General features: G+C 46.8%; 4 protein-coding genes across 8 annotated transcripts; 3 read left to right on the top strand and 1 right to left on the bottom strand.

The window, feature by feature from the left end:
• The first annotated feature begins 111 nt into the window (after window positions 1-111).
• LOC120647268 (monooxygenase 2-like) lies at window positions 112-2379 on the top strand. The gene is made up of 6 exons (XM_039923996.1): window positions 112-591; window positions 700-846; window positions 942-1010; window positions 1122-1287; window positions 1385-1613; window positions 1693-2379. The coding sequence occupies exons 1-6, from the start codon at window positions 509-511 to the stop codon at window positions 2229-2231; spliced, it is 1233 nt and encodes a 410-aa protein (XP_039779930.1). The 5' UTR covers window positions 112-508; the 3' UTR covers window positions 2232-2379.
• Window positions 2380-5807: 3428 nt separating this feature from the next.
• On the bottom strand, window positions 5808-9361 carry LOC120648264. Its single transcript, XM_039924991.1, has 3 exons — window positions 9224-9361; window positions 8276-8419; window positions 5808-7043 (listed from the first exon to the last, which is right to left on the bottom strand). The coding sequence occupies exons 1-3, from the start codon at window positions 9359-9361 to the stop codon at window positions 5808-5810; spliced, it is 1518 nt and encodes a 505-aa protein (XP_039780925.1).
• Window positions 9362-11078: 1717 nt separating this feature from the next.
• On the top strand, window positions 11079-15577 carry LOC120647265. 4 transcript variants are annotated; one of them, XM_039923988.1, is made up of 5 exons: window positions 11079-11432; window positions 14160-14331; window positions 14536-14668; window positions 14764-14858; window positions 15387-15577. In XM_039923988.1, the coding sequence occupies exons 2-5, from the start codon at window positions 14318-14320 to the stop codon at window positions 15466-15468; spliced, it is 324 nt and encodes a 107-aa protein (XP_039779922.1). In that variant the 5' UTR covers window positions 11079-11432; window positions 14160-14317; the 3' UTR covers window positions 15469-15577. The 4 variants fall into 4 exon arrangements, 2 of the variants coding, with proteins under 2 accessions (XP_039779922.1, XP_039779923.1); XR_005664728.1 differs by having other exon boundaries at window positions 11084-11432; window positions 14750-14858; XR_005664729.1 differs by having other exon boundaries at window positions 11088-11432; window positions 14797-14858.
• Window positions 15578-15738: 161 nt separating this feature from the next.
• Window positions 15739-21076, top strand: LOC120647264 (monooxygenase 2-like). Of its 2 annotated transcripts, XM_039923986.1 has the most exons (6): window positions 15739-16929; window positions 17088-17234; window positions 19410-19478; window positions 19604-19769; window positions 19891-20119; window positions 20213-21076. In XM_039923986.1, the coding sequence occupies exons 1-6, from the start codon at window positions 16856-16858 to the stop codon at window positions 20728-20730; spliced, it is 1203 nt and encodes a 400-aa protein (XP_039779920.1). In that variant the 5' UTR covers window positions 15739-16855; the 3' UTR covers window positions 20731-21076. The 2 variants fall into 2 exon arrangements, with proteins under 2 accessions (XP_039779920.1, XP_039779921.1); XM_039923987.1 differs by lacking the exons at window positions 15739-16929; window positions 17088-17234 and adding an exon at window positions 17251-18710.
• Window positions 21077-22884: the final 1808 nt, after the last annotated feature.

The following is a 22884-nucleotide window of genomic DNA, read 5'->3' as shown; positions in this document are numbered from 1 at the left end:
CGGGCGAGCCCAGCCAGTTACTTCGCTGTGGCCCACAAGCCAGCGACCGAAATGCTGCAATGATAAGGCTGCCTGTTCCGTGGACTTCCCTGTAGCTCCCTCCTCCGAATCCAGCCAAGCTTCCCGGAGGCCGGAGAGAGCCTATCCATCTTCACTTCCGCACCAGAAATAGCAGCCCTTCCCTGGTGATGGTCTACACACTACACCGCACTACCTGCCGCTCGTCACACCATCAGCAGTGACGTCGGCAGTGACTCCTCAAGCTTACGCTTCACTCCCAACACCTGCGATCGATCGACATCGATCCTCTATATAACCAGCTACCAGGATCCCCTGATTTCCATCCCGTACGAAGAAAGGGTTCTTGATTCATCCAACACCTGACCTGTCACTCGGTCGCGCCATTAATCCGAGCTGGCAAGCTAGCATCGCCGCCCACTCCCTCTGCTTGCCAGATTCCCGCTGCACCTGGAAACTGAAGCCGCGCCCCGTCGCCGCCGTCGCAAGCATGCAGCCGAAGGACGCCGCCGAGGACATCGTCATCGCGGGCGCCGGACTGGCCGGACTCGCGGCGGCGCTCGGACTGCACAGGTATGCTGATGCCTTGGGCTGCGGCCTAGCTACCTGTCCAGTCCACACATGCCAACCGATCGCCCGCCGCAAACTTGACCTGCGCCGCCGCACCCGTAACTTGTGCAGGAAAGGGGTGAGGAGCCTGGTGCTGGAGTCGTCGCCATCGCTGCGGGCGTCGGGGTTCGCGTTCACGACGTGGAAGAACGCCTTCCGGGCGCTCGACGCCCTCGGGGTGGGCGACAAGATCAGGGAGCAGCATCTGCAGGCCCGGGCGTACGTTGTCTCCAACCCTGCTACTACATACTCCCCCGATCTGGCTGCTCTGACGACGCTGAATCAGTCCAGTGCTCCTGCTGAATGTTCTACAGGTTGCGCGTCGTGGCTTCCGCCACCAGAGAAATCGTGGGGGAGGCTGACTTCACGAAGCAGGGGAAACGGTGAGATCACAATTGGTCTCTAGTTTCTACTGAAACACTCCGTTCGGGCAGAGTCTGCCGGGGAGTTTGGTGCATAGATTCTGACATGAAGAATATTCCTGCCTGATGCAGAGGGCCCCTGGAAATCCGTTGCGTCAGGCGCGACCTGCTGCTGCAGGCCTTGGAGGAGGAGCTGCCAAAAGGCACCATCCGCTACTCCTCCAAGATTGTCTCCATCGAGGAGGATGGCAACATCAAGATCCTTCAACTAGCCGATGGCTCAGTTCTGAGAGCAAAGGTATTGACCCCTTTTTCCTTTTCCTGAGCATCGCATACTCCAAGCTATTTGTTACAGGAGATCGAAATGTTCATCAAGACGTTCTCTGTATCTGCAGGTACTGATCGGATGCGACGGCATAAACTCCGTGGTGGCGAAATGGCTGGGCCTCGCGAAGCCTTCCTACTCGGGGCGCTCGGCGGCGAGAGGCCTCGCGCATTACCCCGACGGCCACGGCTTCGATCCCAAGTTCCTGCAGTTCATCGGCAACGGCTTCCGCTCCGGCATGCTGCCCTGCAACGGGACTGACATCTACTGGTTCTTCACCTGGACTCCATCCGAACACGGTTAGTTAGTTATCCATGACGACGGTTGTCCACGACGACCAAAATTGCAGAACTAAATTGATGCGTCGTGCTCGTTCAGATAAGGGCGTCGACGAGAGCGCGGCGAAGATGAAGCAGTTCGTGCTGGACAAGCTCCGGGGCTCGAAGGTGCCAGAAGAGGCGCTGGCGGTGATCGACAGGAGCGAGATGAGCGACGTCCTCGCCGCGCCGCTGCGGTTCCGGCCGCCGCTCTCGCTGGTCACCGCGAGCATCAGCAAGGGCAACGTGTGCGTGGCCGGAGACGCGCTGCACCCGATGACGCCGGACCTCGGGCAGGGCGGTTGCTCGGCGCTGGAGGACGGCGTCGTCCTGGCCAGATGCCTCGGCGAGGCCCTGGCGGGCAAGGACGTCAAGGGTGGCAGCGCCGAGAACGAGCGGATCGAGGCCGGCCTGCGCGAGTACGCCCGGATCAGGCGGTGGAGGAGCGTCGAGCTCATCGCGACGGCCTACACGGTCGGCTTCATACAGCAGAGTGACAATGCGATCGTAAGATTCCTGCGGGACAAGTTCCTGTCGGGAGTGCTCGCAGGGAGGCTTCTGAAAATGGCGGACTATGACTGCGGCGCGCTCTCAAACTAGCTCGTGATCTTCTACTTCATGCGTGCCAGCGCGTGCGTTTCCGTGAAATGTGATCTTCTTATGTGGGTGTGGGGGTAAACTCGTGGATTCGTGTCGGAACTTGTATTTCCTTCGTTAAAAATGAAATCCTATTACCACTTTGTGCTAATATTGCAATCTGCATGTTTAAGAAAATTCCATGCCAGTTATTGGAATCCATGCGCATTTATAGAGTAAAAGGTGAAAATCAATTGAACATGATGAATATCCACAGACAAAAAAAAAACTCAACGGGTACAAGGGCCATGCCTTGCGGCGAGCACAGCGAGAAGAATATTTTACACCATGGACCGGAAATTCGTCCCAACGGGATTCGAACTCCGGCTGCGGGGGTGCCATCGGAAGCTGCCGACTAACTGGTCTAGCAACCTTAGCCAAATATCCACAGACAAAAAAGGTTTTCAAAACTTGAGAGAATCATGGCACCCCGGTTACATGGAATAAACCTAAAAAATAAACAAATTATATTGAAGAAACTTCTGGGCACTTTCCACTTTGTTCTCATCTCTAGTGATCTCTTCCCATTGCCTTTGATGAATGGGACAATGCAAAACGCCACAACCACACAACAATCCATTCCAGTAACCCCAAACTTATACACAAACTTAAGAGGTTGCCGTTGATTGGAGGACCTTTCATGATTGCAATTGCTGGTGGAAAAACTAGTGGCACAACCATTGGAGATGCACCGATCCAACCTTTGTCGTAGCACCTCTTATAATAAAGCAAAACTTAGAGATTTAATTTACACAATACTACTGCTACTAGAAGTAGAACAGATGAAGGCGGAAGAGCAGTCCCGCTCCTTCTTCATTGGCGAGGATGTCGGAGTGATCGAGTGGGGTGAAGTAGTGGCAACTGTTTCATGTGCATAAGTAGTGACATCTGAATATAAGTTTTTTTTAACATACGTCTTGTCAATATTTGTCACGTACTAGGGACGAAGGGTAAGATCCAGGAGAGGAATTCGGGAGGGATTTCAGGAAGGAAGAGAAGAACAAGGAAGAACTCGAGAGCGGGGATTCGGTTACGGAGTTCTTCAATTACGATTTGGGTTCCTTGTTCACAGCTGTTGCCTCTTTATACACCGTTACAAGCCTCGGACATAACTGGGCTAAAAGTAATCAGGCCTCATATGGGCCGAGATAACCAAAGCTAAGATAGAATGAAGACCAATTCACCCACGGGTCTTCAGTTTAAGCGCCAGCCTTTCCCACCGTCTCTGCTGTCTCTTCAGAGCCCGCTTGGTCATGACATTCCCCTCCCCTTGCAAGCCAGCTTGACCCCAAGCTGGGGCATGAGGAAATCGGCAACGAAGATCAGATTCATCTTCTTCATTAGTCAAGGCAAAATGATGTGTGCCCCACTTGACCTTGATCCTAGGAGCGCTGGCACCCGCTCGCCGAGACAGACGAGAGCCCAGAATACTGACTGGTTCCAAAATAGCATCGTCAACATTAGTAATAGAAGATAGGTCAGTCGATACCTCCTGTTGAGCTGGGATGTATTTCTTGAGCTGAGAAACATGCACCACTGGATGAATACGAGAACCAGATGGAAGTTCCAGTTTGTAGGCCACCTTCCCAACCTTCTGTAGAATCTTGAAGGGACCACAAAGCGATATGATAATTTGTGAGCCGAGCGAGTAGCTACCGATGACTGCACATACGGCTGTAGCTTGAGATAAACCATGTCCCCAACTTGAAATACTCTTTCAAAACGATGATGATCTGCTTGAGATTTCATTTGCTGTTGAGCCTGCAACAGCTGTTGTTGGATCAAATCAGTGAGAGAAGCTCGCTCTTTCAACCACTCGGCCAAATCTGGAACTGTACACTCTTGTGGATCCACAATGCCCAATTGGCGAGGTGGGTATCCATATAAGACTTCAAAAGGTGTTCTACCAATAGTTGATTGAAATGTGGTATTATACCAATATTCAGCTAGGGCCAACCACTTGCTCCACTTGTTGGGAAAGGAATGCACTGAGCACCTGAGAAATGCCTCCAAACATTGATTCAATCGTTCGGTTTGTCCATCCGTTTGAGAATGATAGAAAGAGCTCATTAGTAGCTTAGTATCAGACAGGGTGAATAATTCCTTCCATAATGTACTTGTGAAAACAGGATCTCTGTCTGAAATTAGAGCTTGTGGAAGACCATGCAGTTTGTAGATATTGTCGAAATACACCTGAGCCACCTGAAGGGCTGTATACGGATGAGACAAGGGTAGGAAGTGTGCATACTTGGAAAATTTGTCAACAACTACTAGTATCACATTAAATGCTCCAGATTTGGACAATCCCTTAATGAAGTCCAAACAAACAGTAGACCAAGCTTGCGACGGCATAGGAAGGGGTTGGAGAAGTCCAGGCAACTTCACATGCTCCACCTTTGCCTGTTGACATGTTTCACAAGACTGCACAAATGTTGTTACTGTCTGCTTCAACTGAGGCCAGGCAAACAACGATTTGACACGATGATAAGTTGCATGAATCCCTGAATGGCCCCCAATCGCACTGTTATGCAGAGCCTGAAGGATGTGATTTTGAGCCAACAAGTTATTACCAACCCACACTCTTCCTTTGAATCGAAGTATACCATCTTGCAGAATGAAGCCTTTGTCATTTTTGGGATGGACACTTAGTTCAGTCAGCAATTGTTGCGTCTGAGGATCATCCTCATATCCTTCTTGCAGCTTGTGTAACCAAGAAGGAACACTGACTGTCACGGCTGCTACAGATAGATGATCAGGGTGTCTAGATAGTGCATCAGCTGCAGTGTTGGAAGCACCCTTCTTGTACTGGATTTTAAATTTGAGGTCCATCAGCTTTAGTACAACTTTCTGCTAAAGTTTGGTTGTGGCTTTTTGCTCAGTCAAGTAAAGCAAGCTCCTATGATCAGTTCTAATTATAAACTATTGAGCAAGCGAATAAGGTCTCCACTTCTCTATGGCTAGAAGAATTGCCATACACTCTTTCTCATAAGTAGACAGTGCTTGGTTCCTGACACTCAATGGCTTACTTAAGTAAGAGATAGGATGACCATCTTGCATCAGCACTGCACCAATACCCATATCACAAGCATTAGTTTCCACCACAAATGATTTCTGAAAATTTGGAACAGCTAAGACTGGAGCCTGAATCAGTGAGGTTTTCAGCAAGTTGAAAGCATCCTGAGCAGCCTGTGTCCACTGAAAATGAACCCCTTTTTTCAACAAATTGGTTAATGGTTTGTTGATCATTGCATAATGCTGAATAAATCTCTTGTAATAACCTGTTAACCCCAGAAAACCTCTGAGATCTTTCACATTCTGAGGGACTGACCATTCAGAGACAGCTTTAACTTTAGAATTTTCAGTGGCTACACCAGCAGGAGAGATAGTATGGCCCAAGTACTCCAACTCTTGTTTAGCAAATTCACATTTGGATAGTTTTAAGAAGAACTGATGGTCCTGCAATAACTGAAACACTTGCTGTAACAAAGTGGTATGACTGTCAAGAGATGGAGTATATATAAGTATATCATCCATAAAGACCTAGACACCCTTCCTCATTAATGGGGCAAAAATCGAGTTCATGGCAGCTTGAAAGGTAGCTGGAGCATTGGTTAAACCAAAAGGCATGACCAAGAACTCATAAAGACCATGGTGAGTTTTGAATGTTGTCTTCTTCTCATCACCTGGTGTAAGTCTAATCTGATGATATCCTGGCCTGCAATCAAGCTTTGTGAACCACTGTGAGCCATGTAATTCATCTAGGAGCTCATCAACAACTGGCATAGGATGTTTGTCTTTGACTGTAATGGTGTTGAGTTGTCTGTAGTCCACACAAAACCTCCAAGAACCATATTTCTTTCTGACTAACAACACAGGGGAGGCAAAGGAACTCACGCTCTTTTGGATAAGACGTTTTGATAGCATGTCATCAACCTTTTTTTCAATCTCAGTTTTCTGATGAGGGGCATATTTGTATGGTCTGACATTTACAGGTTGTGCTTCAGGCATAAGTGAAATTGAATGGTCAAATTCTCTAGAGGGAGGCAGTGTTGATGGTTCCTGGAACAGATGAGAGTACTGTTGAATGACAGACTGAATACCAGATGGAATAGAAGCAGATAGAGACAGCTGCTCAGAAACAAGAGCAATGGGATCCATCAGAATAAGATCACTGCCAGTATCAGTCTCAAGTTCAGCCAGCTTCTTAATCTTCACACAATGAGTAACAGCCTGTCGTTTCAACAATCCTTTCAGCTTGTGGGGAGATACTTTGAAACATCTAGATGTGTCCTCTTGTAGGCCCTGTAACTGAATTCTGCGGCCTTGATGTGGAATTCTCATAATCTTTTTCTTCCAATGTAGCCACATTGGACTGTGGTCTTCCAACCAACCAGCACCCAATATCATATCAAACCCTTTTAATGGAAGAACTCTGGCATCATAAGTAAAAGAATGTCCCTGAATACACCAATGCAACTGAGGGATGAAAGTTGTTGACAGCATGGGGCTCCCATCAGCAGTAACAAACTGAAGGGGATCACAAGACTGTTCTGACTGCTGAATGGATGCAGCAGTCTCTGGGCTGATAAATGTGCCAGCACTGCTAGAGTCTAATAAGATCAGTATTTCAGTTTTGCCCACAAACCCTTTGAACCTCATAGTCTTCCTCTTCCTGCGTACTGCAGTAGGATTATCCTGTGGCTGAGACTGTTGTACAACCATGACGGGATGAGCCTCCTCTTCTTCACAAGATGAGTAGTCAGGGGAGTCATCTAACTGAAAGAGCTACAGTAACTCTTGAATCACACTGATAGAAACCCGATCAGGACACTTATGTTTCCTGTCCCATTTTTCACCACAAGTGAAACATAGCCCATTAGCTTTTCGGAACTCCTTCCTTGATTGCCACTTTTCCTCCAGAGAAGTGTTATCATTCCTTTTGAATTCATCTTTGTCGCGGGGTTTCTAGGGTACCCACAGCTGGGTGGCGGAGCGCACCCGCCTATTCCCAGAGAGGGAGTACTCGGGGATGAACTAGGCGATTGGGCTAGCTGGCTTTGAGTGGAGCACGCAAGAACACGATGATTTAGAGTGGTTCGGGCCGCCGGAGCGTAATACCCTACATCCACTGGGAGAGATATTGCTCTTGGTTGTGTATGAACCTATCCTCTGCCGGGCCTTTTCTTTCACCCAGCCTCAGGTCTTCTAGCGGCGCCCCCTCCTTTTATAGATCAAAGGGGGGAGCGGATACATTGGTCGTTGGGGCCCCGACAAGTGGGCCCAACGTGCTGTGCAGAGTACTTAAAAGACTACAGTGGTCTCGAATCTTTCCTCCGATATACGTACTGCTGCTCCTCTGACTCAGGGGGGTCTTCTCTTGTCCCGTCAGCTAGGTGCCCGTTGGAGTAGCGTAGCTTGCGGCGTGACCTGCTGAGGCTATTATGTAGCGTCATAATGGGCGAAGCCGAGCCGTCGTATCCGACTGTTACGGCAGACTGGCAGACGCGGCATGGGCGGCGGCAGCGGCTCCACTGCCTTGGTAATACGCGATCAATAGTGTCCCCTGGTCAATCAAACGCCTCAGCTTCCGCTATATCAATGCAAACGTCCACCTACCGCAATGAATGCAATGGTGGGTGAACGTCTGTATGGAAACCCAAACAGCCATATCTTGCCGACATGTGGCGTCTCCAGACCACCCGGATGTGGGGGTGTCGATTCCTTCCCTTAGTGAGGGGTCCGGTTACTATACAGGGGGTCCGGGACCCCATGAGGGGTCCGGGACCCTGCGGGGGTCCGGTCTCCTTGGGAGGTCCGGTAGCCCCGGCTGCTCGCGCACGAGTTACTGCCTCTTCCGGGACACGTGGTGTCTCCGGACCTTTCCCAACCGTGGGGCGGGTCCGGACCGTTGCTGGGAGAACAGGACTCCGGACCGCAGTGGTCCGGCTGCTTGGATGTAGTTAAAGATAACTACAAGACCCTTGCCTAGGCACAGCAAGTGGGGGTACCCCAGTCCTGGGGTACCGACAATCTTTCTTCAGAGAATGCTTCAGCATATCATTGGTAGTGAAAACCTTGCAACCAGGCTTCTGATTATCTTTAGAGTCGTGGCGATATGAACGCTTCAGTTTAACTTTCTCCAGCTCCTCTTCCTGCAACAACGCCAAAGCACTAGCAGTATCCACATTTGGAGGGCGATGTAAAGCAATGGGAGCACTAATTTCATCTTTGAGACCATGCAGGAAACGAGTAACAAAGAAGACATCATCATAGGAAGTGTTATAAAGCAAGATGCTATGCGATAGCTGCTCAAAGCAATGATAATACTCTGCTACCGAGCCAGTTTGCCTCAAGGCATCAAGCTGGCGCATATGAACCTGATACTGATCTCTATCAAATTGTTCGCACACAGCCTTGCACAGTTCCTCCCAGCTCTGCACTCTACCGCGCATCTCAAGCGTCTGCAACCAACTAGCCGCAGCGCCATTAAAATTCAGAGCAGCAAAACGAGTTTTCATGTTCTTACTAACCCCAAACACCTCGAAATACATCTCGCATCTATCCTTCCACAGGCGTGGGTTCTCACCGTCAAACTTAGGAAAATCCATCTTAGGCATAGGCACGGTTCAATGGATGCCAACACGAGAATCCTCTATGAGACCAGGGTCATGGGTAGGGGGATCAGGGGGCGTACCCGTGACCGGGTGCGGCGGATGGGAGCCAAGGATCCCACCGCCCGCATCCCGGTGAGTATTGGCGATGCGGTGCCCGCTGGGCCGCTCCGTGGTCGATGCAGGTGGGCGCATCTTCACATGTGGAGCCGAGTTCAAGTCGAACGGGTTCACCCACCGTGATGGTGGCTATGGCGGAGCGGTGGCCGGGCGCGTAGAGGACGGTCACGCCGAGGTCGATGGCGCCGACTCGATGTGGTCGATGCGGGCCGCTGTGCGTTCCACCTGGTTGAGCAGCTTGTCCATAGTAGCTCTTGATGACGACTTCCAAGCTTCGAGTGCGGTGAGCTTGTCGAGCACCCACGTCATGGCTGCGTCGAACCCGTCGAACTTCTTCATGAGCTCATCCACGACGGTCGTCATGGTCGCTTCAAACTTGGTAGGCTTCCGCAGCACCAGTTCGTGGGCGCCACGGAACAGGGCCGCGTTCCTCTTCTAACCTAGGCGGCACAACAAGGGATGGGCGACGACGCCGGACTGGCTAATCGTCGCTATGCGGTGGCCGCGGCTAACGAGCGTTAGCAGCAGGACGAGGACGCCGGAGTCAGAGGTGACCACGGCGGCGCGGATTGGAGCGGGGAATCGCTCTAGTTGAGGAAGCAGAAAATTTTTTGGGGGAAATCCACGGAATCGAGCTCTGGATACCAATTGTCACGTACTAGGGATGAAGGGTAAGATCCAGGAGAGTAATTCGGGAGGGATTTCATGAAGGAAGAGAAGAACAAGGAAGAACAGGAAGAACTCGAGAGCGGGGATTCGGTTACGGAGTTCTTCAATTACGACTTGGGTTCCTTGTTCACAGTTGTTGCCTCTTTATACACCGTTACAAGCCTCAGACATAACTGGGCTGAAAGTAATCGGGCCTCATATGGGCCGAGATAACCAAAGCTAAGATAGAATGAAGACCAATTCACCCACGGGTCTTCAGTTTAAGCGCCAGCCTTTCCCGCCGTCGCTGCTGTCTCTTCAGAGCCCGCTTGGTCATGACAATATTTTTTAAGAAAATACACATGTAATGTTCGGATTGACGTCCTTCAAGATTTTTTTTCTCGAACCAATTTAGACACTTTAACGTGATACATTAACTCAGAGGGTAGAAAATGTTTATTTTGATACCTATAAGTCCCTGCTTAAGATTTTAAGGTTTTCCTCAAAATTATGGACTATTTCAAATTTCATACAAAAGCTTATTAGACTAAATACCACTTTCAACATCAAAAGGTTGAGGTTTTGCTTGACAGAAATATTGGTGAATGGTGGATTGACGTGTTATTCGATGCTTTATTCTAAAATTCAGCTATACAGTTAAAGTGCCCTCTTGAGGACATTTTGAGATCCATGCAGGATTTTTACCAAGTGCAACGCCAGAGCCAGTCTCTTTGTGTTTTGCTACGTTATCATGGAAAAATTAGTGCGCTGAAGAGAGATGGTGACTGCCACGATAGCATGGTCCTAGTAGATTAGCCATTATTATAATTTACTAACACAAGCCGCCCCTGTGCCTTTTTAAATTTAGATTAATCAAAACTCCAAAGGGAGATTGAGACTCAGGAAATCACTTCGCCAGTTCTTTCTTCAGATGTCATCAATCATCTAGGTACGAAAAAGATGTTGGTAAACTTGCAGTATCGTACTTGCTTAGTCGCTACGCGCCACCATGTCACAAAAGAGTTCTCTGGGCCGCGTCAGGAACAATTTCCCAACCAGATATGGCCCAAAGCGTGGGTGCCAGCGCGCGTGGCGTCATGCACTGATGCTGCATGCACAATTTGACCCGTGACAGAATGAAGATCAGTGGCTGCTCTAAAAAAAAAATAAAAAATGAATGAATATCAGTTGCCTAACGGGATCAAAATGCAAATTTACCTCCCCGGTTTTTTTCAGTCCCCCCAAACACACAATCCAATGCAATCAGATCATCACATTACACACGCCATCCATCCGGCTCTTGGGTTTTACAGAGACAAGCGCAAGTTATTTTTTTCCATCTCAAAATTTAGGTTTGATGAGCTGTAGCCAAAAGTATGGGTAAACACGGTAACGTTGGAAAATAAGAACAGATTTACTCGGCGTCAGCCGATTGAAATCTGGTTATCCATCAATCGACGGTGCAGCATGTGCTAGTTTCATTTGGGGGGCCGCAACATTAATTATCGGGTCCAGCTTTTGTGTTAAGTGAGACCCGTTTGGTTTAACGTGACCCATTAATCCACCAGGGGGGATAATTGTGTCTGTGTGGTCATCTTTTTTTCCCACTCCTCTCGGCTTCTCCCCAGACCCCCACGCCACTTGAGCGTGTGAGAGAAGTTGAGCAGGCGTCCATGGCTTCTGGGCGGCGCCATCGCTGATTCCAGTGTCCAGATCGACGGTCCGCCGGAGCCACCCATCGGCGACACCAACTAGAGCGAGGGAGGAGGCGGCAGAGCTTTCGGCTGTAAGTTTTTTGTGACCTGCGGGGCGCACCCTCTGCGATTTTGTTAGGGTTTCCCCCTAGACCCCCCTTTGCTTGTGTAGCTTTTTGATTTTGTACACCATTTCATGTCATGTCTGTGGAAGGGATGTGGAGGAGCACGAATCGTTGAGTAACAAACTTGCGGAAGTTGCGGGGTGTCGCTGGTCAGGGGGCCGTGATTTGAGTGTGTGTCTGTACTCCATTTCATGGATGGAGGGGAGGGATTTGGAGGAGCACAAGGAACGCTGTGGGATGGATTTGGAATCCCTGAACTTTTTGGAATGTATTTTCATGTTTCTATTTTTGGGATTGGATGATGGACTCCATGGGAAGGGATTATGGCTGCGCGCACTGGGCAAGCGCCGATCTGAGCCTGAGTGGCCGGTGGCGAGAGCTCAGGGCGAGTAGGCTGCCGCAGGTCACACGAGGTTGGAGGTGATTGGAGCCAGTACTAGCCATGCAGGATGAAGGAGCAGCAAGCTGAGGATGGAGACAGCAACAAGCTACGAAGGGGATGTTGTTTTATGTGCGTGTGTGAAGGAGTGGGCTGGGATTTTTTTGCTTTTTCTGGTTGCGACACCAGGTTTTGGCTTAGGTTTACGGTCTACTGTGTGTGCTGATCTACTATCTAGGTGCAAGGTTTTTTAGTTCATTTTTTTTGCTCCTCGTTGCAAAAATCAGTTGCTTTCTACTATGGAAAAATTTACCTTTTTTACCATGTTTAGGTTGTTGAAATGGAATTTTTAGGCCACACACCTGAATTGGATTGGTGGTTTTGTTGGCTTTAGCTGGGGGACGGTAGTCTTTGTTTTTGCAACGTTTAAGCATGTTTTATATCTTGTGCTAGATTGATCAGAGAAATGATCATGAACCAATTTTGTTAGTTTAATAGTTTCTTATGAATCTATATTAATTATTAGAAGTACTCTCTTGTTTATTAGCAAGTTTGACTAATTGAAATTTACATGGGAAGTCTGACACCATCCTTTTTGTTAGTGAGAAGTAGTAGTAAGCCAGTAGAAGCATTGTTTGTTTCTCAATTTTGTTCTTGTCTTGTCTGTTCTTTTTTTCATAGAATTATAGCTGTGAAATGCTGCAGCATACTAATTGTACACTAAAGGCCTATAAGCTAAGGATCTATTAGAAACAAACTTAAAATAATGGTAGTAATGCTAAGTGCCAATGTAGAGTTAAGCAACACCTGGTAGCTCGTTGTTGTCTGCTGTCCATTGTAAGTAACCTGTAAATCACATTGGCTTCAACATGCATGGTTAGACTGTTACAACTTACAACATAATATCATTATATGCTAGTGTTATCTAACTTATAATTCAATATATGTTTTTATTCTTTAAGTTTCATTTATGTCCAAAGAGTTTTTTTTCATTTCTGTTTTTTCTAGTGTAATCTAGTTCAAACATGCTTAATTGTAAACTGAGTTTAAATTAAAATTCAAAAATAATTTGTATCAAAATTATACCAAGAATCTTGTAATTAAATTTTTTATTTTGTTATAATTTTCTATTTAAATTAAATATATGCTTAATGATTTATCTTTTTACTATTATACATGCTAATTGTATGACTCTTTCGTTTTGATAGGGGAAAAGTTCTTCTTTTGCTTCTTTTTCAGCTTTGAAAGCAGCATATGAGACACAGTAGTATACTAGTATTTTGATTTGCTTTACAATGGTGATGTAAGACTTTTTGTAGAACTGTTTATGTTCCTTTTCTTGTTTTTTTGTACAGGTAAACCATGATAGAATAAGTTTTTTATTTGTGCACTATGACCCTAGCGTTGCTGGTGTATGAGCATAGCAGGAACTAGCATGACCATCCTAGAGTTAATATGTTTGTTCTAAGGGGTGTTGAACCGTTGATTCTTGAAAATAATATCTTTGTATTTGATTTGATTGCCAAGACGCTTTTGTATATGATTTGTTTTCCAGGATTTCAGTTAGTACATTTTCCACCCAAGCATTACCGTTTTTCATTGTATATGATTAAAAATTAAAAATTACAGTCTCACAAAGTTGATATTATATGGCTCCAGATTGCTATAATTTGGTAAACTCTCTCTCTCTCTCTCTCTCTGTGTTTGTGAGTAGTGCTATTTTTTTCTAGATTAGTTAACTCTCCCTCCCTAGTTTTGTGTATGTGTCTTTATGGATCACCTAGACCGTAAATATAAATTTCACACAGTTAGGTGCATAGAATTAGTCAGTTAGAAGAACTAAATTTATACTACTCCAGGATGTGTCATATTATGTTTTGACATTCAAGCAAATTATTTTTTCATATAATGTGTGTTGTAGCAAAAAAAATTTATGACTATGCATGCATTTTGCATCATAATGGTTGAATCACAGTATGTTGATGTATGTGTCCCCAAACTGATATAGACTGGTGTATGTTGTACTACTTTATTTTTGCTGCTTGTTTTGCCACATGAGTCAACCTGCACATGGTAATTTCCATGATGATGTCCAAGATGACCATGAGTATTTAGACTCATCTGTAGAGATACTGATGATGAAAATTATGAGCAATGCACACAGTCATAGTTCTGGTTTTGGCCATTTGAGTTCACTCGAAGTTATCTTTTTTTTTAGATTAAAAAATGCTCTCTCTTTCATGATATCGGTTTTTTTGGTTCCTTGTTCTATATTGTAATTTCTTTCTCTTTTCTCTCTTTCTCTCCTGCATTAGGTGTGCACTTCATTGAGGCACTTCATTTCCGAAGCATCTGGTCCAAGTTTTTGAACTGGCCAGCAACAACTACCACCAACACTCCCACGTATTTCTGTTTAGAAGGGGGGACATGATCAAAGATATGTCCAAGTTTGATTGCGTACAAGGACACACATATGGAAAATGCAATGTATGTTATTTTTCCATCCTTTTTTCTTAATTTTCCTTGTATTTTTTTTAGTTACAATGTTATTTTCTCTTCAGTTTATATATTAGTACAGAGTTGGTGTTATTTTCTCTTCAGTTTATAGATTCGTACAAAGATGGTGTTATTTTCTGTTCAGTTTATAGATTCATACAGAGATGGTGTCTTAGTTTAATATTATTTGTGCAGGTATTACCTTTCAAGTCAACTTGTTGTTACAAACAAACTAGGAGTAGAACACCATCTCCAACTTGTGTTATTGATGGTGCCACTTTTCAAGAAGACACTCGTTGAAACTGTTCATGAGAATATGTCTTCTGAGGTATTTTTTTTACATTTTTTTAGTTCTGCTACAGTTCTTATATTTTTTTCATATCACGTTAAATTATGCTCACACATGAAGCTTTTTTTCCGCAGACGTTGAATGATGTCACTGAACTGGACACAAAGTATGCAACAGGGAATATTCAGCTCCACAAACTGCTCACAATATTATTACTGATGTCTTGCAGGTATAGATGTCAACCTCTCAACCCCACAGCCCGTGTCTTTCACCAATCCCTGCAACTGCATTTTTCTATGATTTAGTGATGTAGTCATACAAACTTCATGCAAAACAATTTTCAATCAGAGTTGTTTATTTTCTTCTTTTATTGTATCTTCATTACAATCAGATGCATACCTCACACCCAAATGGATAGCCACCCATTATAAGCTTGTTTGAGTTGTCCATAGAATTGCAGGACATCTCTACTGCCATGCTCTCAGTATGTTTCAATGCCCTATCACTAGCCTGCAGGCAAACAATTTTTTTCTTATTCAGCCAGCATCTAAACTTTAAGAATACATACATAGCAATTCAGTTATTTTTTGTTTTTAATTTACACTATGTCTTTTCAAAATTACACTATTTTTTTTCAAGAGTACTGTCTACAAGTTTTTTTTTCAGATCTACAAGGTTATTACTCTACGATTCTGATTGGATATTTCTATCATTCCTATCTGATTGGATCTCTTTTTTTGTTCTGTGTGTGATCTAGGAATGAATCTGCACATCAGAAACAAACAAAAAACCAGTGGATCGTAGGGGTGAACAAGGTTTTTTTACTTCCATCACTGTAGCATGAGGGTTCATACTATAGTTTTGTGCCCAGATGTGTTCAATCCTTTGCCTTCTTTTGCTTTTGGGAAAGGGATCCTCCATGCCCCACACGTGAGATCTGGAAGAGAGGGTTGGGGATGGGAGGAGGACGAACAGATCTGTTCTCTCTTTCTTTTTTTTCTCATATTCTGTTTCTTTTTTGGTAGGATAACGATCTGACTTGAGATGAGCAAACATGCTACAGTGTCTCCTTGTTTTTGGGCAAACCTTGTCAGTCATTGGGGAGCAAACATGCGAGCCCTTTTTTTGGGCGGGCTTTCATGAAAATATTTCCCGCCACAAGTGTCTCCTTGTTTTCCTATATTTTATCATGTGTTTTTAGTTGGGCCTCTTCTTTTTTGAAGTTGTTGGGCCTAAAAACTTTATATTTTTTTCATCTATCCAACAAACATAAGGCCGTAATTTTTACTTGTCTAGTATTAAATAAGACCCACAGCCAGCCGACACAAAAGACAAGGCCCACAGCCGGCCGGCGCAAAAGACAAGACCCACAGCCGGCACAGAAGATAAGGCACACAGCCAACATGCACAAAAGACAAGGCCCACAGAACATGGACAACAAGTGATTGACAGATATCTAAATATCAATTGTTTGACAAGGAGTCAGATCCAAATAAGAAACATGTGCATGTCGTTTCGTTTCAGACAAGAAGAAGAAGATACTACTAGGTTGGCCCTCCGTCTGAACATCAAGTAAAACCGACCGTGCCGGAGATAGTATTACTATTTCCTGACCACTAGCCTACTGCGCAGGGAGGAGTATGTTGCTAAAGAAAGAGAAAGCAACAATGTACTGATGGAGGGATGGTGACACCCACCAAAACACAAGTACAGTACCAGATGTGGATTAGACAATATAGTTTTGTTGACACAAGCCTCCCATGTGTCGAGCATATTAGAAGCAATTATTAAGCAAGCAATGATGCAAGAAAAAAAAAAGGTTGCGGCCGATGAAACCACTTGGTCAGTTCCTCATTCAGGTTCTATCATCTAGGTAGTATCTGCTGCTGCTTTTGTGCATGTGCAGTTTGACCAGCTTCGGAAGATCGGTCGCCTCGCTGGACCAAATTCCAACTTCTCCTCCCAGATTCCGGTCGTCTCCCCCGATCCGAGAAACTAACCCATGCATCGCGGCGTCATGCGAAGTTGCGAGCGACCATCCGGACATGCCACCCACCCTCTAGCACCTTGCTATAAACAGAGTTACAGAGACATCAGAGAAGGTCCTGGCCCATCAGAATTCAGAACCTAGCTGTCCGATCCAGTGAATCCTCTGAGCTGTTCTTCGTGCCCCCTGTCTGTTGCCTCTTCGTTTCTACTCCAAGGTAACAAGCGCAAGAGCAACCGATGGCGGTCGTCGAGGACATCGTCATCGCCGGCGCCGGGCTCGCCGGCCTCGCGACGGCACTCGGGTTGCACAGGCAAGCTACCACAGCTATTTTAATTTCCAGAACAAGAACAGTTCAGCATTCTGAATTTCCGATCGGCCTTAGCTTGTTTGCGGCCGTTGATGTATTGATCGAGATCGCGATCGAATTGGCTGACAAGGCTGGTGGATTGGTGGTGTCGTGCCGCGCAGGAAAGGGGTGAGGAGCCTGGTGCTGGAGTCGTCGCCGACGCTGCGCGCGTCGGGGTTCGCCTTCACGACATGGACGAACGCCTTCCGCGCCCTCGATGCCCTCGGCGTTGGGGACAAGATCCGGGAGCACCATTTGCTTTACGAGAGGTGAGCCACACCTAGTCAGGCATTCCTCTTGGAGTCTTGGTGGGTCCTTAGAGTCAGTCAGTGGTGAAGCCTGGTTGGCTGGCTAAATTACTTTAGCTTTTTTTGGGAGAAGTCAGGCTGGCGGTCCTTGAATTTTCATCAAATCTCTACCTAACGAAATCTGCCCCATCAGCTCGAGCGGGGGATTGGGCCACGTCGCCATTCTTTCTCCACCGTCGGATCTTTCATCTATGGCTAAAATCAAGCACACAGCCCATAGGAGCAGACTGCGTCTCGATTCTTCTCGAGTCTCAAACGGCCACACTCTCGTCCCTTCATGATTCCAGTCAAGCACTATCTCACATCATTCCCTCGTTGCTCATGTCCTCCCCATCTCATCTCCATCAGTGGAGAGGCTACAAGCAACAGGTGGATTCAATTTGATGGCTGAGCAAGATGGCGGCCTCTCTCACCGTCAAGCAGAAGCGCCAGCATAGTCTCAGCCTTGGGCTCTCGTACTCATCGGGTCTCTGACAAAGACGGTGCCTATCGAAGCTAGCAGAGTAGCTGTGGCAGAACCAGTTTAAATTATACCAGTTTTAGTGTACTAAATATCTAAAAGCACATCAACCGGTATAATCATTGGTTCTTCGAGTAACATCCCGATATAGAGCAGGGCTGCTGGACCACCACGCCGGAGTCCATTAGGAGTGCTGGTGCAGTAAGCTCACTGGATGGCAATGTGCTGGCCATCGACGAGTTGTTGCACAAGAATCACGGCAGCGCTCATCTCCTCCACTTCCATCAGCGGTGCCACGGCCGGCGGCCACTAGTAGCACATTGGATTCTCGATCAGCGACTCCCCCAATAAATCAAACAAAATCCATTTGATATTGCCATTTAGTACCTGACAAAGCAAGCAAGCATTAGACTTCGAACCCAAGGTGAGGTCACCCAAAACAATCCGCTGCGCCTGTTTTGCACTAATGAAGAAGCTTCTTTTTCATACTCCACTGTAAAACAAACAAAACGATTTGGATTATCTTACAATCCACGACCTATGGTTCTTCGGATCCACTTTACTGTCAATTTTTTTGACATATTTGCTTGATTAACCAAGTCTCGGAGCAGGAGGCAGACTACACGTTATGATATCAATATATTTAAACTCGTTTAAAAGGTTTGTCACCGAAATTCACTTTCGAAATTTTCACAGCTTCCAGGATTTTACTATATCTTTTATCCAAAGCCAAGATATATTATTCATGTTCCCTCAAAAATGGAAAACCTCCGTATACCAAGTCATTTTAGTTTTCAACCAGTTTCAGCCCATGTTTGCTATGAAACTCCTATCTTTCGACACAAGTGCATCATTGTTAATTTGTTACACGTCAATAAAACCTCACATTGATCACTTACGTATATATGTCGATGCTCACCCATGCACTGGCGCTATACGGTGGCCAACTCTAAACGGCGCGGCAACGTTATTATCTGGTATTAAACTACTGTGCTTAGTTATGTTAACCTTGTTATTATCTGAAAAAATGAAACATGAATTTTCTTTTTCCTAAAGCAATAACCTTTTCAAGCAAAAATACCATGCACTTAATACTTAATGTATTCTATGCATCTTCTCTTAATTTTGAGGTATAATAGATAATGGTCTTTTGCGAGGGGAGGTATAATAGATAATATGTAGGGCACAAAGTTTTTGTTATATGCAGCAATGCTCAGTAACTGTGTTTTTTTTTTGGCTTTTTGCACGTCACGGAGGCATAAAAGATTGATATATCATAGAAACAGTAAAAAAAACTGAGATATATTCTATCAGTTCCTGTTAAAAAAGTGAAAAACCTCACACTTATCACTTGCGTCCATGTCGATGCTCATCCACGCACTGGCGCTATATGCTGGCCAACTCTGAATGGTGCGGCAACGCACTCAGAGTTCTAGTCTTATACTACTCTTGCGTCGACGTGGTTGTAGCCCAGCATTGCTAGGAGTACCCAGCCCATTTATCAGCATAAGCCCATTATAATATGCAAGCCCACTTACTCCGCCGGCCCATTAACCAGCCCAGAGGCCGCAAATTCTAAAACTTCTGGAAATCAATTGAATCTTTTTTTAAGCGACAACTGAAATTTGTTTGCACCAGGAATCAATTGAGTTACGCCTCCTTTTACTTTTTCACAGGATGGTTACCTTCTCTGCTGCCACCGGAGAGGCTGCTGCAAAAGTAAGCCTAAAGATGCAGGGGAAAAGGTACTGAAACTCTGAAACCATGTTCAACTCCAATCTGTTTATTTTTCAGAAAACTCCAATCAGTCTCTGCATAATCTGACGAGCAAACATCCGAACACCCCTTGTCATTTTTGTTGTCACGTCAGCGGGCCACACGAAATCCGTTGCGTGAAGCGGGACTTCCTGCTGCAGACGCTCGAGAACGAGCTGCCCAAGGGCACCATCAGGTACTCGTCCAAGATCGTCGCCATCGAGGAAGAAGGCCACGTCACTGTCCTGCACTTGGCTGACGGTTCCACCATGAAAACCAAGGTGAGATAACGGTGTGCCGCGTCTTGATGATCCCTGCACTCGATCAGCTTCTCTTCTTCTTCGCAGTGATCTGTAGCTGACACGATCAATCAATTTTTTACTGTTGCTGCGCTCTAAAAAGGTTCTGATTGGGTGCGACGGCGTGAACTCCGTGGTGGCGAAATGGCTGGGGCTTCCCAAGCCGATCCTCTCGGGGCGCTCCGCCACCAGGGGCCTCGCCGAGTACCCCGCCGGCCACGGCCTCGGCCCCGAGATCCTGCAGTTCATCGGCCAGGGCTTCCGCTCCGGCGTGCTGCCCTGCTCCGACACCTCCGTCTACTGGAACTACACCTGGTACCCTTCCCCCGCCGGTACGAGCTAATACTCTCCTGTTCCATCCATCCCTAGTTGCAGCGGCACGTTCGTTCAGTTCGTCGGCTGATCCGGTGGCCTCGCGCTTGCAGACGGGGACGCCGAGGAGAGCGTTGCCAAGATGCGGAGCTTCGTGCTGGCCAAGCTGCGCGCCGCCAAGATCCCGGCCGCGGCGCTGGGCGTGATCGAGCGGAGCGAGATGAGCGAGGTGGTGTCGTCGCCGCTGCGGTTCCGGTCGCCGCTCGCGCTCGTCCGGGGCAGCATCAGCCGCGGCGGCGTCTGCGTGGCGGGCGACGCGCTCCACCCGATGACGCCCGAGCTCGGGCAGGGCGGGTGCGCGGCGCTCGAGGACGGCGTCGTCCTGGCCCGGTGCCTGGGCGACGCCTTCGCCGCCGGGGACGGCGGCCACGAGGGCGTCGCGGCGGCGCTGGGAAGGTACGCCGAGGCGAGGCGGTGGCGCAGCGTCCAGCTGATCACGGCCGCCTACGTCGTCGGCTTCATCCAACAGAGCAACAACGTGGTGGTCAAGTTCCTCAGGGACACCTTCCTGTCGCCGTTGCTGGCCAAGACGCTAGTCGCCATGGCTGACTACGACTGTGGACCCCTATAATTCTACTCTCCTTGACAAGGGAAAAATTGGGGCAAAAATTAATCAACACCGCCATTACCTCCCTGGAAAGAGCGGCCCAAGCTTTGCTGCAAGTTTTATTTAGCAGGAGAAAAAACAAAAGTAAAGTGGTGTAGCAGCCATTAGAGTAGGAGGCAAGCACACTATGTCATCAGATGGAACAGTTTTTTTCTGAAACTGTGATATCAAACAAATCAGGAGCATCAACAATTTGTGAAATACACCGTACACGATGTACTGCTACGTACAGGCACCACCATGCGTGGCAGCAGATGCACATGGCAACAAGTCGTTGCATTTTTTTAAAGAGGAATAAGGTTGATGTCAACAGTTGACTTGTGACCGAAAGGAGTCCGATCACGCTTGGAGCTGAGTTTTCGTGGTACAGCAACAGAAACTGCCATAGCCACGTGCTGGGGATTAATGAATGAAACGAACATATGGTGCAGATGGGCGGATTAACAAACGGGTTTGACCCAGTGGTGGTTTCATCCGCATCCGGGGATCTCAGTCACTATGGACCGCGATTCGAAGCAGTATCTGCCGTGCCAAGTGTGAAAGAGGCCCTGGGCCTTATCATTAGCCGACAAAGAGCATGCATGCATGCATTGCCTGCTCATCAGCATCTCTACTGCGACAGATGGATCCAATGGCTCTGATCCAGGGAAAGAGTTGCAAAAAAAAAAAAAGATTCGCATACGTCGTGTCATGATGGGTTTTGTGAGGATTATTACTGCCGCAGAACATTGTCAAATGTGTGAGTGATATAAATAGACGTTGCTTGGAACTTCCTAAGATCTGAATAGTAGTCGCTAATAAAGTGACAGGTCATTTACAGAAATCTGTTTGTTACTGAGAATTTCTATGCAACAACAAAATTTCAAGTGAATGCTAGTCCATTGTAAGAAAAAAAAAAGGTGAAAAAAAGGAGTAGTTCATTAAACGTTATATCCAGTACAAGTGCAAATTAAAAGGAACAGATAATGCATTATTGGTGGAGTACTCAACAGGGGCTCATGCACACTGCAGAAGAGTGCAAGTATAGTCCCAATATCCACCTGCCCGTTTCAGCTTATGCTTTATCTACATCCAAGTGTCACCGCCTTGAAGCCAAAATATACGAAGGGGGTAAAAAACTCCACAAAGTTGTCAGCTCCTGTTTTCACCATATTTTTCTTCATTCAAATCTAGAGGTTTGACCATAAATCTAGCAGGGCCACTACTCCTTGGCCAGCATATTAGATAAATAACGTCATAGCAGCTGATGAATTGAATCAAAATATAAAGTAGTACTGGTACAATTGAAAACAATCTGCCCTAATATGAAGTCCAATTGTGGCCTTAGCCAAGAGGTGGCAGTTGACTTGCGAGCAAGTTTCTTTTCGTCGACTCCAATCGACCTGACAAAGCAACAGGCCTTCTAGATAGCTCTATTCCGAAGCTAGACTCCCTGATGAAACTACAGTTACCTACCTAACCTACTCCTACACACAGCTAAATTCCCTAGCCTCGATCATCGGCCACTAAACTGAGTAACTGTCAAGCGAGGAATTCTCTTTCTTTTTTGTCAGGCTATTAGGTTAATCAGTAGATGGAGCGAGCGCGTCAACCGCCACGATCCAAGGGCTTTCATCGTGATTACGGGGGCCGGGCAGTGAGAGGCTCCTCGATCCGAGGACCCTCCGCTCATCGTCGGTAATCACGCAACCCCCTCGCCGTTAATCCCATGTGCTCCAGGCACTCAAGTCTCGTGAGCTCACGTGACGCTCCCGCCTGCCTCTCCGAGCAGCAGGCCGCAGCAACTGATCCTTCGTTTTGCCCTAAAAAAACTGATTCTTCTTTTTCTGCCCTAATCATTGTTTGTTTAGTCGAACGTACGTATCGTAATCGCACCGGCTTGAGCTTCCTGGATCCTAATCGTTTTATTGGCCGGATCGCGTGCGCAGGAAATGATCGGCTTCTCCGATCGGGTGGCAGAGGAGAAGCCATGGCCGCCATAGAAAAATATAATGGCGGGGTCGGCCGGCTGCAGAGCAGAGCAGAAGAATCTTTTCTCCTTCTTCGAAATGCCAATGGAACAGAGGAGGGCGAGACTTTTTGATGTGGAGGAATCGTGGCATTTAAGGCGGCACGGCG

This window comes from Panicum virgatum, chromosome 9K, assembly GCF_016808335.1.
Source record: "Panicum virgatum strain AP13 chromosome 9K, P.virgatum_v5, whole genome shotgun sequence".
NCBI classification, from domain to species: domain Eukaryota; kingdom Viridiplantae; phylum Streptophyta; class Magnoliopsida; order Poales; family Poaceae; genus Panicum; species Panicum virgatum.
This window is presented reverse-complemented; position numbering and strand designations above follow the sequence as displayed.

Coding starts and splice junctions, on each gene's coding strand:
- LOC120647265 (XM_039923988.1), top strand. Junction 14,669..14,763: donor ATGAGAATATGTCTTCTGAG/GTATTTTTTTTA, acceptor TTTTTTCCGCAG/ACGTTGAATGATGTCACTGA. Junction 14,859..15,386: donor TTATTACTGATGTCTTGCAG/GTATAGATGTCA, acceptor TGTGTGATCTAG/GAATGAATCTGCACATCAGA.
- LOC120648264 (XM_039924991.1), bottom strand. CDS start 9,361: ATGACGACCGTCGTGGATGAGCTCATGAAGAAGTTCGACGGGTTCGAC. Junction 8,420..9,223: donor TGGACAAGCTGCTCAACCAG/GTGGAACGCACA, acceptor GCGTTGTTGCAG/GAAGAGGAGCTGGAGAAAGT. Junction 7,044..8,275: donor GTCGGTACCCCAGGACTGGG/GTACCCCCACTT, acceptor TAGCTCTTTCAG/TTAGATGACTCCCCTGACTA.
- LOC120647268 (XM_039923996.1), top strand. CDS start 509: ATGCAGCCGAAGGACGCCGCCGAGGACATCGTCATCGCGGGCGCCGGA. Junction 592..699: donor GCGGCGCTCGGACTGCACAG/GTATGCTGATGC, acceptor TAACTTGTGCAG/GAAAGGGGTGAGGAGCCTGG. Junction 1,614..1,692: donor CTGGACTCCATCCGAACACG/GTTAGTTAGTTA, acceptor GTGCTCGTTCAG/ATAAGGGCGTCGACGAGAGC.
- LOC120647264 (XM_039923986.1), top strand. CDS start 16,856: ATGGCGGTCGTCGAGGACATCGTCATCGCCGGCGCCGGGCTCGCCGGC. Junction 17,235..19,409: donor CACCATTTGCTTTACGAGAG/GTGAGCCACACC, acceptor ACTTTTTCACAG/GATGGTTACCTTCTCTGCTG. Junction 20,120..20,212: donor CTGGTACCCTTCCCCCGCCG/GTACGAGCTAAT, acceptor TCGCGCTTGCAG/ACGGGGACGCCGAGGAGAGC.